This window comes from Engraulis encrasicolus, chromosome 12 (genome assembly GCF_034702125.1).
Source record: "Engraulis encrasicolus isolate BLACKSEA-1 chromosome 12, IST_EnEncr_1.0, whole genome shotgun sequence".
Lineage (NCBI taxonomy): Eukaryota > Metazoa > Chordata > Actinopteri > Clupeiformes > Engraulidae > Engraulis > Engraulis encrasicolus.
The window spans coordinates 24,249,128-24,266,131 of record NC_085868.1 but is presented as its reverse complement, the minus strand read 5'-3'; the positions used below and the strand labels follow the sequence as shown (position 1 = coordinate 24,266,131).

The 17,004-nt window shown below is 43.4% G+C and overlaps 3 protein-coding genes across 4 annotated transcripts; all 3 read left to right on the top strand.

Moving 5' to 3' along the window:
* Positions 1–405: 405 nt before the first annotated feature.
* Positions 406–3,927, top strand: rpl37a (ribosomal protein L37a). Of its 2 annotated transcripts, none has more exons than XM_063211816.1 (4): positions 406–507; positions 1,308–1,436; positions 2,046–2,128; positions 3,760–3,927. In XM_063211816.1, the coding sequence occupies exons 1-4, from the start codon at positions 505–507 to the stop codon at positions 3,821–3,823; spliced, it is 279 nt and encodes a 92-aa protein (XP_063067886.1). In that variant the 5' UTR covers positions 406–504; the 3' UTR covers positions 3,824–3,927. The 2 variants fall into 2 exon arrangements, with proteins under 2 accessions (XP_063067886.1, XP_063067887.1); XM_063211817.1 differs by having other exon boundaries at positions 504–579.
* A 1,235-nt stretch (positions 3,928–5,162) lies between these two features.
* Positions 5,163–11,572, top strand: pecr (peroxisomal trans-2-enoyl-CoA reductase). Its single transcript, XM_063211815.1, has 8 exons — positions 5,163–5,294; positions 5,553–5,686; positions 6,170–6,335; positions 8,268–8,349; positions 9,158–9,254; positions 9,885–9,995; positions 10,468–10,579; positions 11,103–11,572. Exons 1-8 carry the CDS (start codon positions 5,183–5,185, stop codon positions 11,183–11,185), a joined length of 897 nt encoding a protein of 298 aa, XP_063067885.1. The 5' UTR covers positions 5,163–5,182; the 3' UTR covers positions 11,186–11,572.
* A 227-nt stretch (positions 11,573–11,799) lies between these two features.
* Positions 11,800–16,031, top strand: LOC134459458 (transmembrane protein 169-like). The gene is made up of 3 exons (XM_063211814.1): positions 11,800–12,690; positions 14,492–14,822; positions 15,259–16,031. Exons 1-3 carry the CDS (start codon positions 12,450–12,452, stop codon positions 15,590–15,592), a joined length of 906 nt encoding a protein of 301 aa, XP_063067884.1. The 5' UTR covers positions 11,800–12,449; the 3' UTR covers positions 15,593–16,031.
* Positions 16,032–17,004: the final 973 nt, after the last annotated feature.

Genomic DNA, 17,004 nt, shown 5'->3' with positions numbered 1-17,004 from the left:
GAAATTAAGGTGTTTATCTTGCATAAATACACAAATACAAAACTACATAATACTATAGATCTATACATAATTGTACATTACAGTAGAAAATATAGTACACCCTTTTACATCAGTCATCAGCCTTACATACAGACATCATGCTATCACACTCCCTGTCACACACACACACACACGGTCCTGGTAGATGGGGAATCGTGCTGCATACACACACGCACAAGTTGGCCTAAATTAAATTCTAAACTCACATTCTACATACTTTACCAGTACCAAAACAGTGGAACTACTTAAGATAAATAAAGCATTATTAAGTATAAAGGTGAATCACAATATGTATATTAACAATAATAGACGTCAATGTCCAAAAACAGTCTGCAAACAGCTGTTTTTCACCCATTCACTGTCAAATTCGTCCTCCACTATCCCACAATGCCCTCCTCCACGAATCAGTAAATTGCGCATGCGCCCTACCAAAGCCCTCTTTTTCGCTGCACCTCTTCTGCTGTAATGGTGGGTGAGAATTTAGCTTTCAACATTTCATTCTCAATCCAAATAATCCTTTACTTTTACGAGCTTTAAATGGTATCTGCCGTGTTCACTGTGCACATAACACCACAGTCTACAAAGCTAACTAAATATTTGTGTGGAAATATTAATGATTAGAGTCTGTTTTTAACATCGGGTCTTGAGCATCTGCTGGCTAGTCATGTTGGCCAGTTGGGTCCCAGTGTAAAGCATTCTGGTTCTCGATGTAGTGCTGCGTAGCACTGAAACTGCGTTGGAAATTATGTAGTCCGTTGTATGTTGGCATAACGGGTTGGATAATAGTGTACTTTGGGGCATTTCTGTATTCTGGTCAACGCCGGTGGACGCTAGCATTAGTGTTGGTTGCTAACATGCCCATTGCTTGCTACCCACTGATTGGGCAACTGAGTAAACTAGCTTGACTTAGCCGCATCATTGACACAATTCTTGCAGCCCTTGAAATTTGTCTGACTTTCGCGGTCAACATGGCAATGGTTGTGTCTGGTGGTTGTGGTCTGCTGCTTGGACATACTGATGGTTGAAGTCATATCTGCCATGTAAACAATAATGCATTAGCTAACCTTGTTCAAGCTAGCTTAGTGGGTTGATGTGTTCGAACGTTGTCTAAGTGATGCTACCGTATTGTTGAAGTACTATAGACCTATCTACCCGTGTAGTTTTTGCCACCATAAGCCTGTCAATGCAAGCCTTTTCATGGTGTAGCTGCGATTGTGCGAGTAAATGCCTGCATGTCTGATATCTTGTGTATCGGTACTTCTTTGCAGGCCAAGCGCACCAAGAAGGTGGGGATTGTGGGGAAGTACGGCACCCGTTACGGGGCCTCCCTCAGGAAGATGGTGAAGAAAATCGAAATCAGCCAGCACTCTAAGTACACCTGCTCTTTCTGCGGAAAGGTAAAGAGACCGTTTTGGAGCACACCTTAAATGCTAGTACGCAAAAGCATGATGATCCATGTTTGAGTAGATATTCAGCATCTATTCTCTCTTGCACTTTTAACTTTCCACTGATGCATTTTTATACAGTGCATTTGGTTGCACACCTTAAATTGCAGGATGCAGAGGCATGCTGACTAAGCTTGAATGGATATTCTCCATATATTCATTGGTGCTCGTTAACCCCCTACCCAGACCTTTGCACAATACATGCATGCACGGTCAAATCGCAATTCCTCTGCATTCTCTACATAAGTGTTTTGATGCATATGACTACTTGTATTAACCCTTAGAGATATTTGTGTAACAGTCGTACTATTACACAGAATTACCAGCCAGCAAAACTGGTGCTCTGGGAACTATGGCGTCGGTGCCGACTAAGAGGACGTCCCACACTAACATGTGGGCATACTCAAGAAGGATGCAGGAACCCCGAATACCAGCAAACTCAAAAGATGTATTGAGAATTGGGATACTGGCAGCAACGATGGAAGGCTCATTTGAGGACGACCTGGAGATACACTTTCCTTTTATCACTAATGTGAATCCCACCTTGTGTTTTTCTTGCAGACCAAGATGAAGAGGAGGGCTGTGGGCATCTGGCACTGTGGTTCCTGCATGAAGACTGTCGCTGGTGGCGCCTGGACATACAAGTAAGTTGATGGTGTGAATAAGTGATAGGTGTTTGTGGTGATTTCAGAAAATGAACAGGTAGATCGTTTTTCAAATTTAAGAAACCAGATGAGATGCAAAGTTCCAAATTGAGAATGCTGATGACTTTCCAGGGCCCATATGGCCGCAGCTTGTCTAAAATGTCACTAAACCTGCTTTCTTGAATGCTCCCATGGAGAATCGCACTTTCCTTGCAAAGCAAACAAGCTGGGGTGGACAGTATTCCAGCATGAGTTTTGGATCAATTGAGTATCTGGAACTGGCTGCAGCTGTAGCTTTTGTTTTGCGTCAACGGTATTGGCTCTGGTGGCTTTTTCAGGCAATTTATCCTTCTTTTTTCATTCGAGTTGTTGGTTGTATTCATCCTGCTTTGGAGCTTTACATTTCTGCTGGAGAAACGGTTGTTTGAATTGTTAATTGGGTGAGAGTCGTAGTAAAATCCTAAATGCATCTTCAGTGTGTTTGGTGGATAGTTGGCAGTGTGAGTGATTCTCATGTCTTGTTTCCTTGGTGTTAGTGAAAACTGCCTGGACCATTTAGAGCTGGGGTACCACTTAAGTATTTTGGGTTAATTATTCTGTAACCTCACCAAGTAAATAATTTGCCAGTTTTGGTCCTGCTAGTCATGTGTTAATGGCAACCGTTGAGTCAAGGTACCAAGTACTTTTCTCAATGGGAAAGGTTGTGTTGCCACAGACTTGGATGGATTTGTCTGTCCTGGATATGTTGTCTTGGGTCAAGTGATGACTCCTTAGTACACAGGCCTTATATTTCTCCCCTCGTTTTACAAAAGCTTTATGCCGTGTCCAGACCAAGAGCGAACTACGCTGCCTGGTAGCGTGGGTAGCAGAAGAAGTTTCGCCTTGAATACGCTGTATTCGCTCGAGACGCAGCATTGACATGTTTGATGCAGCTAATCACATAACGGCTCTGGCTTGACAGCCTGGGACATTCGGAGATATGAACGTTCCGATTGGTTGTCGCCGAACAGCGTCAGAGCGAATTCGCCTGCGATTAGATTTAGTTTAATCTTCAAAATTCGCTCTGGTAGCGCAAGAAGCTTCGCTCCTGGCGAATTCGCTTTGGTAGCGCAGGTCGCGTGCCCTCCATAGAGAAATAATGACTTCCGTCGCTTTGTTCGCTCCGTTCGCTCTTGGTCTGTACACGGCATTAAGATGATGAATAGTACATGAATAAACATATTTGTGTCGGTTATTACCGGTAATTCATGTGGTGCACCACCGGTGCGATATATCTGTACAAGTAAATAATGACAAAGATCTGGCAGACGATTTTAAGTTTTTGTTGGCTGACAAGTTTTTTTTATTCTGCTGAATATCTTGATCTTTGCCTCATTGTGCTGGCATTTCATTTTCGAAAGATTGGTTTACAGTATCCTCAAGTGTGACGAGTCTAGAAACTGCACTTTGCATCCATGTCTGAAGTTGGTGTGGTCCTCAAAATTTGTGCAAATTTGAACACCATCTCTTGCTGCAGCAGTTTTACTGATGTAAACTTGCAGCTATTGCAACTCGTGTAAAATTGCTGCTATTGCTTGTGTTTCATGGACTGCCAGCTAATTAATGTTTCCTTCTCTTTTTTTCCCCCTCAGCACAACGTCTGCAGTCACAGTGAAGTCTGCCATCAAGAGACTGAAGGAGTTGAAGGACCAGTAAACTGGGACTTTGTTTTTGTACAGATAACAAAATCTCCTTGGACTTAAATGATATTGAAATGTGATCAAAAGTAACATCCCACAATAAATTGGTCTGGAGCAGGACTTGAGTTTCCTAGTTTGCATTTGTCCTTTGAAAAATCAATTCATGCCTGAAGGTGGACTTACTTTTAGTTCAGTGATTCCCTGTCAACATGAGCTAATACTTTGGGGTTCAGAGAATAAATCCAACCTTTGGTTGGGTAAGGTGTGGACCATCTTTCTGCGCTGATGTCCTTCAAAGGCATTTGACGAATCATTTTGTACCTTCATGTATCAGACTAAAAGGGAGATTACAATGACTTTTAAGGGATGCAAATCGATAAAGGTGTTCTTACAAGCTAAAGTATTTGAAAAGCACTTTCCTTCTATCAGCTGCCTCGGTGGATCTCTGGCCTAAACTAAACCATAGTTGTTTCCAGTCAAAGGTGCTTTAGTAATCGTCGCTACAGTGTTAAACATATGTCCTGGTATACCTACATTTTTAACCACTGATGACAAGCATGGCTTGGACGCACACAAGTACAGACATGTTCTCTTGCGTTTGGAGGAATGCCCTACTAAACCATGCCCCAAACCCATTTCCTCTGTCTTTGACTTGGGACAAATCGGGATTATATGGGACCTTTTTATCTAACATTTAAAATACAAATTGTGAGCAATAAAAACGCATCATGGAAAAATATGCCACAAGACTCTTTACGATGAAGTTTCTACAGCTATGTCTCATTTTTAGAAACTGACTCCCCAAGTCAGGATGAAGGGGGGAAATATTGGATTTGTACCTGTGCCTTTGATGGGATGCTGCTGAAATGTTGTAAATGCACACCAGTAGTTTGTGTGAGAGAATATTGTCTGATTCAAATGTTTTAGTTGAACTGCAGATTGGAGACTGGTCAAATGCAATCTAAACTTCTGTGCTACATAGATTTTTTTTTTATTATTATTTTATACTTGAGAATGCTAGTTCTACATGTTTCATCCAGGAACTGATGGGTTTTTTTAGTATACCCAGGGTATAATCAGAGACATACAGTGACGATTAAGACAATACAAAATAATAAAACGAGTAAAAATAAATTGGAATAATGAAATGAAAATGAATAAGACAAAATGTAATGTAAAAGGTGGAAAGAGCCCATGAGGAGTGCAGTCTTAATGGCTTTGGGGTGGATTCAAAGTTCTTCCTAATATAAATCTCTGGTTGTGTCAATATGTATCATTCAGAAATAAGGGATATTTCAGGTAAACTGATGGGAGTGGCTCTCATTGGGCAGTCACAGGTGACGTCACGCCACGTGATCGTCAGAAGCGCACCAACATGGCGGCCTCCAGTGTTTTCAAAGCTGGACTTTTTAATCACAAAGTTGCTATTGTAACGGGTGGTGGAACAGGTATTGGAAAAGCAATAGCGTCCGAGCTGCTGGGTTTAGGTAAGGATCCCCCCGAAATCAAAATCATTCAACAGACATCGATTTTCCACACATCGAACTTTACCCTACTAATGCATGCAATGACGACTGGGTGCTGCTGCAGTTCAAAGTTCTACCCTCCTCAAAATGTGGTGCTCTATAAATGAGAATGTAATTTAGTATGAAAATCTATTTTCGTTAAAGTGAAAAAACACTCTGATTAAGGTAGTGTTGGGGATGCCAACCTTGCTGTTATTTCACCCTTCATTATTTCACTAGGTTGCAATGTTGTCATATCCTCACGTAAACTTGAGCGGCTGCAAGTGACCGCAAATGACCTGTCGCACAAGATCCCCTCATCTAACCCAGCAAAAGTAACGCCGATACAATGCAATATCCGAAACGAGGAAGAGGTGAGAACAAGCACGTTATGGTTCTTATTAGAATAGTGATAGATTCACACATTACCTTAGCCCAGGGTTTCTTCATAAGGTCCCCCAATATAATGCCAGCCAAGGCCCCCTTTACATCGTGCCATATGCCCTATTGCTTTTTTTCCGTGCACATAATGTAGGCAGTGTCCCACTGGAATATAGTAATAACGATGACAATCTCTGGTATTATGCTCCATTGTTCAGTTTTGTATCTTGTGCTATACTTTTCCTACCAACCTGCCACGGACCCCCCAGGGGTCTCCGGACGGGCTCCACTTTGAAAAACAATGCCTACCTTCCTGCCACAATCAGAGGGCAGGGATTCTATGCTGACACATTTGACACATAATAAAACGTGGTTACATAGTGGCACTGGACTGACTCATACATTTTATCTTTTGCATTTCAAGAGTGTTACATAACCAGATCCTATCATTGTAACCCCCATTGTACTTTTGGCAGGTAAAAAACCTAATGGCTTCAACTCTGAAGCTTCATGGGAAAATTGATTTCTTGGTTAATAATGGAGGTGGGCAGTTTACGAGTCCTGTTGCCAATATGACTTCAAAAGGCTGGAAGGCAGTGATTGACACCAATCTCACCGGGACATTCCTTTGCTCTAAAGAAGGTTGGTTCACGCATCAAGACCTACTAAGTTCATATGCAGGGCCGGATTAAGATGGCCTGGGCACCTAGGCTACAGGTTGCTGTGGGGTCCGATGGAGCCAAATTTCGCAACAAATTTACATAGTGTCATATCAGGAGCTAGGAATTAAGGATACCATCCCTATGTCTCAAATCACGCACTTATGTCAGTGCACTGGGGTCTTTAGTACATAGTGTCGTGGAAACATTTGAGCACTATGCACTGTGCCCTCGCTGGAAGTGACTGCTGAGCATGGCATTAGCTTGTCAAAATTTTGGTTGGCTACTGTTTACAATGCGCAGCGTCTGGTGCTTTTATTTACATTTTCTTCACCCCAAAGGGCAACAATCACAAATACAATACTTGGGATGGCATGAAAAGGTTGCTGTCCCATAAACATTACTTACAGAATTAGGAGACTGTTGACCAACCTCTTCAACTGAACTGAATGCCACGTTTCCTCCTTTTCATTGTCAACATGGCGGCCGTTTAGTGCGTGCAGTGTCCATGGCTATGTCTCAAATGACGCACTTTTGTCAGTGCACTGACAGTCGGTGCACAGTGCACACAGTGCACTGAGGTCTTTAGTACATAGTGTCGTGGAAACATTTGAGCACTATGCACTGTGCCCTCGCTGGAAGTGACTGCTGAGCATGGCATTAGCTCGCAAAAATATGAGTTGGCTACTGTTTACAATGCACAGCGTCTGGTGCTTGTATTTCCATGTCCTTCAGCCCAAAGGACAACAATCACACATACAATACTTTGGTTGGCATGAAAAGGTGTCCCATCAACATTACTTACAGAATTAGGAGACTGTTGACCAAACTCTTCTACTGAACTGAATGCCACATTTCCTCCGTGTCATTGTCAACATGGCCGCCGTTTAGTGCGTGCAGTGTCCATGGCTGGATCTCAAATGGCGCACTTGTGCACTTCAGGCACTATGTTTCAGTGCGTAACTAATACGGCATACACACTGAAACATGGACACTGAAGTGCACAAGTACACCATTTGAGATTCAGCCCATCATTCAAGCACTGCATTTTCCGCCATTGTTAGGGGATCATCCTGGCACTTTCAGTGCACTGGGTCAAATGAAACTTTCAGCGTGAGCGCCCTAGGCACTGAAAAACAGTGGCCGAAGTGCACAAGTGCGGCATTTGAGACACGGCCCATCACTCAAGCACTGCATTTTTCCGCCATTGTTAGGGGATCATCCTGGCACTTTCAGTGCACTGGCTCAACTGAAATTTTCAGTGTGAGCGCCCTAGGTACACACAGTGCCTGAAGTGCACCAGTGCGTGGATTGAGACACAGGGCATATCTACAAACTTCACTTAACACGACAGATGAGTTATTTCTATATTGCATCTTGTCACAATTCTGCATTTTTTCACTTCTGTCCAATCGGGGGTACCCTGACAGGTGGGGTCCCCTAGGCTGCAACCATATCTAGACTGTGCATTAACTGTTCATATGTATATGTGTTCATATGTGAGTCAAGGCAGGTGAACAAATACTTCTGATAATATATTGTGTGTGTGGATGCTGCACTAATGCGATAATACAGTGGGCCTATGCAAGAAATTTTACAAGGACTGAAAGACTGAGAGAGAGTTTTTACCCACATGCAGTGAGAGTGCTAAACTCGGAATATTCTTGAACAAGCGTTCACATAGGTTTTTTTCCCCAATAGTTATTTTTTAATGTCATGATTTAGTAGTTATGCTAATTAATATCTATTTGCATATTTTATGAAAGCACAAAGGGAGTGACATTTTTCATTTCGCTACATATAAAATGTGGCCTGTGTGACTAATAAAACACTTGGAACTTCAACTCACAACTCAAAATAACAACACGGAGGTCATGATCAACCAATTGTTGGGGGTTATTCTTTGCCTTCCCAGTGTATGACGCATGGATGAAGGACCATGGAGGTGTCATTGTCAACATTATTGCAGACATGTGGAAGGGCTTTCCTGGCATGGCGTAAGTGAAAGCATGGATTTGTGTTCCCTTTTCAATGGGCTTTATGTGTGGATATGTATCCTGTAGTTGAAGACGGCGTCACTTTTTGAATTTCTGCCTTTAAAGGGGCTCCAGGTAGGTTTAAAAGTTAAATTAATCACGGTCCCGACTCAGCCGACGCTTATGTGAGTCTTTAGTAAGTGAACGTCGTGGGAAACACTTATCATTTGAAAACATCGCTTTACATACCATATTCAAATTTGTATCAACTGCTATCATTCTGGGATGATCAGTCTCACTACGAGTTTATTTGAGCAGCATTTTTTCATTACGGTGTAGATTTTGAGACAGGCATGCCACGTCATCCTACCTAGTGCCTCTTTAAATTGTAGTTTTTTCCTAATACCTCACACAATTTCACTCAGTTTGACATCTTGGCTAAAGAACAGTGTGCAACCATTTTTATTCATAACAAAACCAACCATCCCATCCCACTACAGTATATCAGCTGTTTTGATCTCAACTAATTTGTGGTAGTCTGTAGTGTGCACTGGCACACAGCGCAAGAAGACATTTTCATATCTGAGGCTGAGAATGCCTTCTGCTGCTGTTGAAGTCCTTATCTGCGCTTGTACAGTACATACAACAAAATTAATTTCCTGTAGTTTGTGCACTAGTTAAGGCAGTATTGCTGTAGCGGCTATATACAATGACTGAGTTGTAAAATAGTCATTTTATTGCCAAATGTTAAAAAAATGTAACTTCCAAATGCAGGAATTTCCAACTTGAGTATCGCCTGTATTGATCTCTCGTCATTTCTCTCCCAAAGGCACACAGGAGCAGCTAGAGCAGCTGTTGACAACCTGACTAAGAGTCTGGCTATAGAGTGGGCCTCCAATGGAATTAGGGTCAACTCTGTTGCTCCGGTAAGGAAATACGTGTCTTCATTTACAGCTGCTGGGTTTCAACCACTGCCATAGATAGTATTGAGTTGTCAAACTTTTCACATTTTCTATGTGGCAAAGGCTGGGCTAAGGTAGGTCAGGAAGGGTGTCGCGTCAATTACTCAAGGCGTTGTGGGTGTGTGGGTTCTGGGTATTGTAGAACACAGGAGGAGGAAGAGAACTCGCACACCAGGAGTTGCCGATGCAGGATAGGTGTTTAATCCATCAACTTAAACAAAAATAAAATAAAGTGTTACCAAGTGGGGGTGCATTACAAATGTTTCGGTCCTCAGACCTTTATCAGTGCAAAACTGGGCTGGGCTGGGCTAAGATTTTTTTTTTTTTTTGAAATATATATAAAGATTGTACTATAGGTAGCTAGTGTCCATGGCCAATTCTTTTAAATTATGCTTACAATACATTAAGTATAAAAGTGTGTTTGTGAGAACAAAATTTGGTAAATACTATGTAATGGCTGCATTATATTGACTGATGAATGTGTTTATATACGTATTTAACCAGTGTGTAAACTATGTTAAAATCCCCTAATATCCAGCCATATAGCCTGTGCTCATGGTATAACAACACATGTTTCTCGTATGTGCAATATAGGGCACCATCATTTCAAAAACAGCAATGGAAAACTATAAAGACCTTGGCCCAGGAATCTTCAAAAGAGCCGGACGCTTCAGTCCGGCGAAAAGATTGGGAGTACCAGAGGAGGTGAACACTCTTGAGTTTCCATTTATATATTAATAACAATAAATAGTCATAAAAGTTCCCACTGAACTTCTACAATATGAGGAAATCGTGTTGTGGTGAACGAAACGTAAACGTAATTTATTTTTACTTGTATGACTTGTGCTGCGCATATGAAGAAAGTGACAATAAAAGCTGACTTGCCTTGACATGAAGTTCCTATGCACAGACACCATCCAGGTGCTATCATTTTGTTTAAAAACAAAAAAAAAGTGTGGAATCTGCACATTGGTAATGGTAGAACCCCTGATCAAGTAATGGCAAAACGCGTCAATCACTAAAAAAAATAATCGATGCAACAAATCTAGGCCTATCACTTTGCAGTGATTTCCCACATTTCTAGATTCTATTTTGCATTGAAATGTCATGTTTAATAACCTGCATGTCTTTATTTATTCCTGTTTAACCTAAACATTAATTTTGTTTATTTCTGCAGATTTCCCCAGCAGTGTGTTTCCTCCTGTCCCCGGCTGCCTCCTTCATCTCTGGGGAGACCCTTAAAGTCGATGCTGGCCAAAGCCTCTACCACTCCATGTGGGAAATCCCAGGTGAGCAGAAACCACACCATAACTACAAGTGTTGTGCAGCGATATGTTGACAGCATGGGTGTAATTTTAGGTGTGGATGGCGGGAACATGCCCATACCCCTTGCCCCCACTACTTTTTCACAAATATAATGCAAACCTGGACAATTAACCATATTAATGTCCCCATCACTTTCCAAGCCAAACCAACACCTTTGGTTGGCAGTATTCAAAATGTCATGTACTGTAGCACAAAAGCTGCTTATGTATTATGTTGTAGTCTCTCAACTCATATGTAGGTAATGTCATATAACATGTTACAGTGTAAATTTGTTTCAATGAGAGTCAAAGAATGCTCTTTAACATTGCTTTTCTTCAATTGATATTCTCTCTTGGCATCATTTAAAGGCTTGTGTTATGCATGCAATGTAACCATGTTATTATGGTCAGCCAATTGTACACAATTTTATGTAAGGCCTTCCTCCCTCTCTTGGTAAGTTTTTTTTCCCACAAACTCTGCTCTCTTCTTTTTCTTCTTCTTCTCCAGACCACAGTTCCTGGCCAGAGGCCCCAGAAGGCGAAAACACAGACACCCTGAGAGAGATTATGGGCCCCAAATCCAAACTGTAATAACCAGGGGCATTGTATCATCACAAAACTGAAATTCAGATTAGCCAGGCAAAGGCGACATGGGAACCAGTGCCTTGATTTTGCCTTTGATTTGTTAAAAACTAACTTTTAGTAAATGCTTCTATTTGTAACACAAGGTGTGCTTGTCGTAGCTTGGCTATCATGACTTCAGGCGGTATGGGCTGGCCCAGGCTACATCTGTAGTGGGTTTTGAATTCAATTTGCATTTGTTAGACTGGGAAGCGACATATTGTGTTGGGAACAGCAAGACTTCATCATCTGTGTGCTCATTTTTGAGGTACACTTTTTATGTAATTTAAGAGTGTAAATATTTCTACAAATTGTATCATATTTCAAATCTGTGTTAAATAAAATGGTAAAAAGGTTTATGCTTGGTGAGATTCAGTGTTTCTTAACTTGTGAGGTACAGTAGCACTGCTGACCTTATTCATGTTCAATACATAATTAAAACAAATACCCATGCAGTTGCAGATTGTGTTAAGCCCTTGGGGCATATGAATCATTGATTTCATTCTGTAGTGACGTGTGCTTGTATGTGCAGTGTGCGCTTACAAATATCAACTTTTTGGAGAGTGTCGGTTGCTAGGCAGAGTCAAGCGAAGCGCACTGCTAGGGGAGCTGTATGTCGGTTTGTGTGTCAGAAGGCTGTGTCGGTGCCTTTGCGTTTTCTCCCAATTGGCCGACTGTGAAGCGAATGGGCGGAGGGAAAGAGGCTACTTAGGATGGGTATTGTTCAGATACTAGTCTCGGCATGCACGTGTAACTGTTTTTCGGTAACGTTTTGAAGGAGACTTGCGCGTAAAGACGATGGAAAGAGGTCACCGTATTAAAGACGTTGTATCGTCAGTCTTGCAATAGCGTGCGCTTCGATCTGATTTCAGACTCGCGCGATTCCTACTAAACCGGGTGAAGAATTGGGATTCCGTGCCATTGGTGCTTGCAGGTGTTGTGTCCTTCCAAATAGATTGATTTTGTCGGTTCGCCATCATTGGATTTAAAACTTGGGAGAGCGCGATATATCGGAGGGATTATTGGCTTTCTCCTGCATACCTGGAACACTTCTGAGCGTTTCATTCCCCGGGGGCACGAGCACACGGGGCACGAGTGGTGTGTTGTGCTGTGCTGCTGTGGTACTTGGAAAGGAGGAGCTTAGGTGCGAGTAATACTTGCCAGCAGCTCCCCGAAACCAGTACAGGAGTGACCAGGGTGGGGTGTGACCCGTGCGGCACTGAATCCAGCCGGCATGGAGCAGGAGCAAGAGGAAAGTGCCCCGGTGGGAAACCATGCTGCCATGGCACCCCAGACGAGGTCGTCGTCGACAGAAGAGGAATGTGGCACGGCGACACGGAGGAAGAGAAAGAAGAAGAAGGACCAAATGGAGTCCATCATCGTGTACCGCTCGGACGCAGGGGAGCAGGACGCGGATGTAGTGGAGGGGGTCTCTGGCGAGGGGGGCAGTGGTACCGGCGACATTGCTGAGGAAGGTATGGCTTGTGTCTATGAGTAGCTCTACAGAACAATGTGTTTGTCTTATCAACCACGGCAGGGGAAGGAAGGAAATGTATTGTTTATACATCCTGTGTATGAGAAAATGGAGTAATCCAGTGTGTTTCAGTATTTTCTGGTAACCCAAATCACGTATGTTTATATTGTGCATAGTTGCAGTTGCTTAGTTTATTGTTGGCCTAATATGGTAGTTATATGGTCATTCATAATACCATTTCCAAATGTGAACATCACCATCTGGTGCAGTCATTTACAGCTGAGCCAATTGTAGTTCTACTCAAAAGACTTTTGAACTGCTATTTCTTTGGCTTTCTCCTGGGGTGGCAACCTGCGAGACAATTTTGTCTAAGTGCCTTTGCAGTTTAAAAAAACCCTCTAAAGTAGACATTTTATTCTTATTTTCATTGTTCAGTGGTAATAGAAAAAGTGTAGACAGTGGCATAATAAGCAGATCAACACAACACTCACTACCAGGCCACCAGTGACAGAGCCTTTCATTCGGCTGCCCCACTCCACTGGAACAACCTACCCAGCCACATTCAAAATGCCTCTTAACTGGCCACCAACAACACCTTAAAACCCATCTCGTTTTGGAGGCCTTTGACTTCTAGTGTCCACAAGCACACACCTACACACACCTACACTGATTTTATGTAAAGCGACCTTGGGTATTTTGAGAGGCGCTATATAAAACGAAGGTATTATTATTATTATTATTATTATTATTATTATTATTATTATTATTATTATTATTATTATTAACACTCCACCACACTGTCTACTTCAGTGCAACTCAAGGTCTCAGTCTGAAGCAGTGTTTTAGGGTAATCTGCAGCACCCTCTTTTCTTGCTGCCTTGTCGGTAATGAAAACAGGATCAAGGAGAGAAGACTGGCAAGACATGCTTATTTTGGGCACACAAGGTGAAACAGGGGTTAGAGAGAGAGAGAGAGAGAGAGAGAGAGAGAGAAAGAAAAAAAGGGAAGGCTGAACATCACAAGAGCACATTTCTAGGCATGTGACCGAAAGCACATAGAGGCCTGTTGAGTGTTTGGGTTTAGTTGTGTGAGGGTGGGTATTTTATTTTTCTTAAATCCCATGCAAAATAAATTAAAGGCTTATTATCTAACTGAGAAAGTGCCATCGATGGCTTAAGTGTCTTTGAAAAGTCAGATATCCCCACATTCCTCAAGGGCCTGTTTCTCCAATTTTGCCCAATGTAAGGGTTTGTTAGTGCTCAATTGACATTGGGATGCATTAGTCCATTTCACTTTTTAATGGGAGGGGGTCATGGCAGGCTTATGATGAGGTCAAGGGGGTGTTGGGAGGCTAATGATGAGGTCTAGGGGTGGTTGGGAGGCTAATGATGAGGTCAAGGGGGCGTTTGTTCAAAAAAGGTTGAGAACCACTGCTCTAACCCCTCCCTCTGGTCGGTCATCCGCTCATCATCAAAAGTGTGGAGCTTGCCATGACTTTCACTTTCTCAATCCAGAATTTGTCCACCCCTGGTAATAATGCAGTGTAATTACAATGTAGTGCAGTGCAGGGCTCTAAATTAACATTTTTCATCACTGGCTAAAACGGCTAATAGATGTTAATCTTACTAGCCAAACACACACTCAATAATGGGACAAAGTGGCTCGTAAGTTGGTCCTTTTTTACCAGCCAAACTGACATCTCACCAGCATTTGGCTGGTTGGCTGGTGTTAATTTAGAGCCCTGGTGCAGTGTAATGCAAGTTATCCTCAACCCTCGTCTCTGGTTGGTTATCCGTCCGCAGAGACGTCGTGGAGCACGCCCCCGGGCCCGGACAGCCGCTACGTGACCCTGACGGGCACCATCACGCGGGGCAAGCGCAAGGGCCAGATGGTGGACATCCACGTCAGCCTCACGGACAAGGAGCTGCGGGAGATGGCGCGCTCTAAGGAGCGGCTGGACGCTGAGTGTGAGGAGGACGCGGCGGCTGCAGGCGGAGCCCTGGCTGCCAGGAGGAGGGCCTGCACCGTAGGCCCCACACAGGGCCCTCACGTGGTGCTCTGGAGCCTCTCCTGTCTCCCTGTGGTCTTCGTCCTCTCCTTCATCACCTCGTTTTACTACGGCACGCTCACCTGGTACTGCCATGCTATGTAGAAATAAGAAGCTTTTTTTGTTTTGTTTTTTACATGTATATGGATATTTTTGAAAACACATCCATTTTGGACTCTCGTTTACATCTAAATACAGTTTTAGAAGTCTCCTTTGAAAACTCTGGTTTCAAAAATATCCCTTTTAGAGGTCTAAAATGCACTTGTCACAAAGACAAGTTTGTTTTTTTTAAACAACATGTAGTGATAAAAAATATATCTGTGTGTAGAGATATCCACATACAGTACAGTACATACGTGTAAATGACTTCCAAGTCACTACCAGGATGCAGTTCATGTAGACGCCTCAGGACGGCGATGTTGCAACTTTGATTTTATTCTGCAAAGTTATGATTTGCCTGAAACTCTCGTAAGCCTGAAACTAATGTGTGTCCTGTGTCTACTCCATACACTATGACTCCAGGTACAACGTCTTCCTGGTGTACAACGAGGAACGGACGTTCCTGCACAAGGTGACGCTGTGCCCCGTGCTGATCCTCACCTACCCGTTCCTCATCGTGGCGCTGTCGCTGTGCATGGGCGTGTACGCCGCCGTGACGCAGCTGTCCTGGGCGTTCGCCGAGTGGTGGCTGGCCGTGCGCGACCTGGAGAAGGGCTTCTGCGGCTGGGCGTGCGGCAAGCTGGGCCTGGAGGACTGCGCCCCCTACAGCGTGGTGGAGCTGCTGGACTCGGACACGCTGTCGGGAACGCTGCAGATGAAGAGGCTGGACGACGGAGACCAAGTGTCCTCGGTCTGATCTCGAAAGCTGATGTCGAGCTCAAAGCTGTCTGGCTGACCGTGTGATGTGTGTGAGAAGAGCAGAGGGGCAGACGTGACACTGTGTCCTGTGCGGAAAAAAACATCTATACACATACTGGTGTGGTGTGAATGAGAGATTGGTCTTCAAGTGTCCTCGGTCTGATCTCAAAGCTGACGTCGAGCTCAAAGCTTGTCTGGCTGACCGTGTGATGTGTGTAAGAGGAGCAGACGTTTCTGCACAAGGTGACACAATGTCCTGTAGCAGAAAAAAAGCCCATCTATACACATACTGTTGTGGTGTGAATGAGAGATTGGTCTTCATGTGAGACAGAAGATGAAGGAGGAAGACAAGGCAGAGCAAGTGTCTTCGGTCAAGTCTCTGCTGGAACTCAAAAGCTGCTCGCTGGCTGGCTGACTGGCTCATCTGGCTCACTGATCTGGCTGACTGGCTCATCTGGCTCACTGATCTGGCTGACTGTGTGGTGTGAATGACACATTGGACTTTAATTGTGAGGCAGAAGATGAAGAGGACAGACGAGGCGGATCATGTGTTTCCCATCTAACGGGCCCTATTTTACGTATATGTTTTATGGTTTTCATTTCAACAGTGAAGTGAAGAGCAGACGGCAAACAGTGGAGAGAGAAAAATGGGTTAGAGTTGGCTAATGACCCAGCCCGGATTTGAACCTGGGTCCCCATGGGCGTTTTTCACGTGATGTCAGACACCTTCGACCACACACGGAACATTTCAAAGCATTTCGAAACAGGTATAAGCTAACATCGACATGCTTCAGGCATGCTTCTGCCTAAAAGCGGTAGCTGTATTCGCCTGCTTCACTTCAAAACAGAACTTGTCTGACGTCACGGTGAAGGAGGCTAATCTCTGATCTTGCCTGAAGCTGCTGGCTGGCTGGCAGTGTGTTTGTGTGTGTGTGTGTGTGTGTGTGTGTGTGTGTGTGTGTGTGTGTGTGTGTGTGTGTGTGAGTGTGAGAGAGAGAGATTCGGCCTAATTGGCAGAACAAGAACAATTGTTCCTTGACTAATCTCCAGTCTCTGATCCAACTCAAAGCTGTTGTTGTTGTGTGTGGGTGTTTGTGTGTGTTGTCTGTGCTGATGTGAACGGGACATTGAGCCACATGGTATGACTATTTAAAGGTATGCCTCTATGTCTAGAGTAGAGAGTAGAGTAGAGTATCGTTTATTGATCCCAGAGGGAAATTAAGGTGCCAAGTAGCATACACACATAAATAAAGACATTACCCACAAGACATAATACACATATTTACACATAAAATAATCATATATAGCTTACTGTTGCATACATTTTGCCAAGGCATCTCTCTCTAACACACACACACACACACACACACACACACACACACACACACACACACACACACACACACACAC

What these genes read in the sequence shown, in the direction of transcription:
- rpl37a (XM_063211816.1), top strand. An exon ending in CCTGCTCTTTCTGCGGAAAG is followed by an intron (nt 1,437 to 2,045) that starts GTAAAGAGACCG and finishes TTTTTCTTGCAG; the next exon opens with ACCAAGATGAAGAGGAGGGC. An exon ending in GGTGGCGCCTGGACATACAA is followed by an intron (nt 2,129 to 3,759) that starts GTAAGTTGATGG and finishes TTTCCCCCTCAG; the next exon opens with CACAACGTCTGCAGTCACAG.
- pecr (XM_063211815.1), top strand. Translation starts at nt 5,183, where the DNA reads ATGGCGGCCTCCAGTGTTTTCAAAGCTGGACTTTTTAATCACAAAGTT. An exon ending in GTCCGAGCTGCTGGGTTTAG is followed by an intron (nt 5,295 to 5,552) that starts GTAAGGATCCCC and finishes TTATTTCACTAG; the next exon opens with GTTGCAATGTTGTCATATCC. An exon ending in GATTGGGAGTACCAGAGGAG is followed by an intron (nt 9,996 to 10,467) that starts GTGAACACTCTT and finishes TTATTTCTGCAG; the next exon opens with ATTTCCCCAGCAGTGTGTTT.
- LOC134459458 (XM_063211814.1), top strand. Translation starts at nt 12,450, where the DNA reads ATGGAGCAGGAGCAAGAGGAAAGTGCCCCGGTGGGAAACCATGCTGCC. An exon ending in CGGCGACATTGCTGAGGAAG is followed by an intron (nt 12,691 to 14,491) that starts GTATGGCTTGTG and finishes ATCCGTCCGCAG; the next exon opens with AGACGTCGTGGAGCACGCCC. An exon ending in TACTACGGCACGCTCACCTG is followed by an intron (nt 14,823 to 15,258) that starts GTACTGCCATGC and finishes CTATGACTCCAG; the next exon opens with GTACAACGTCTTCCTGGTGT.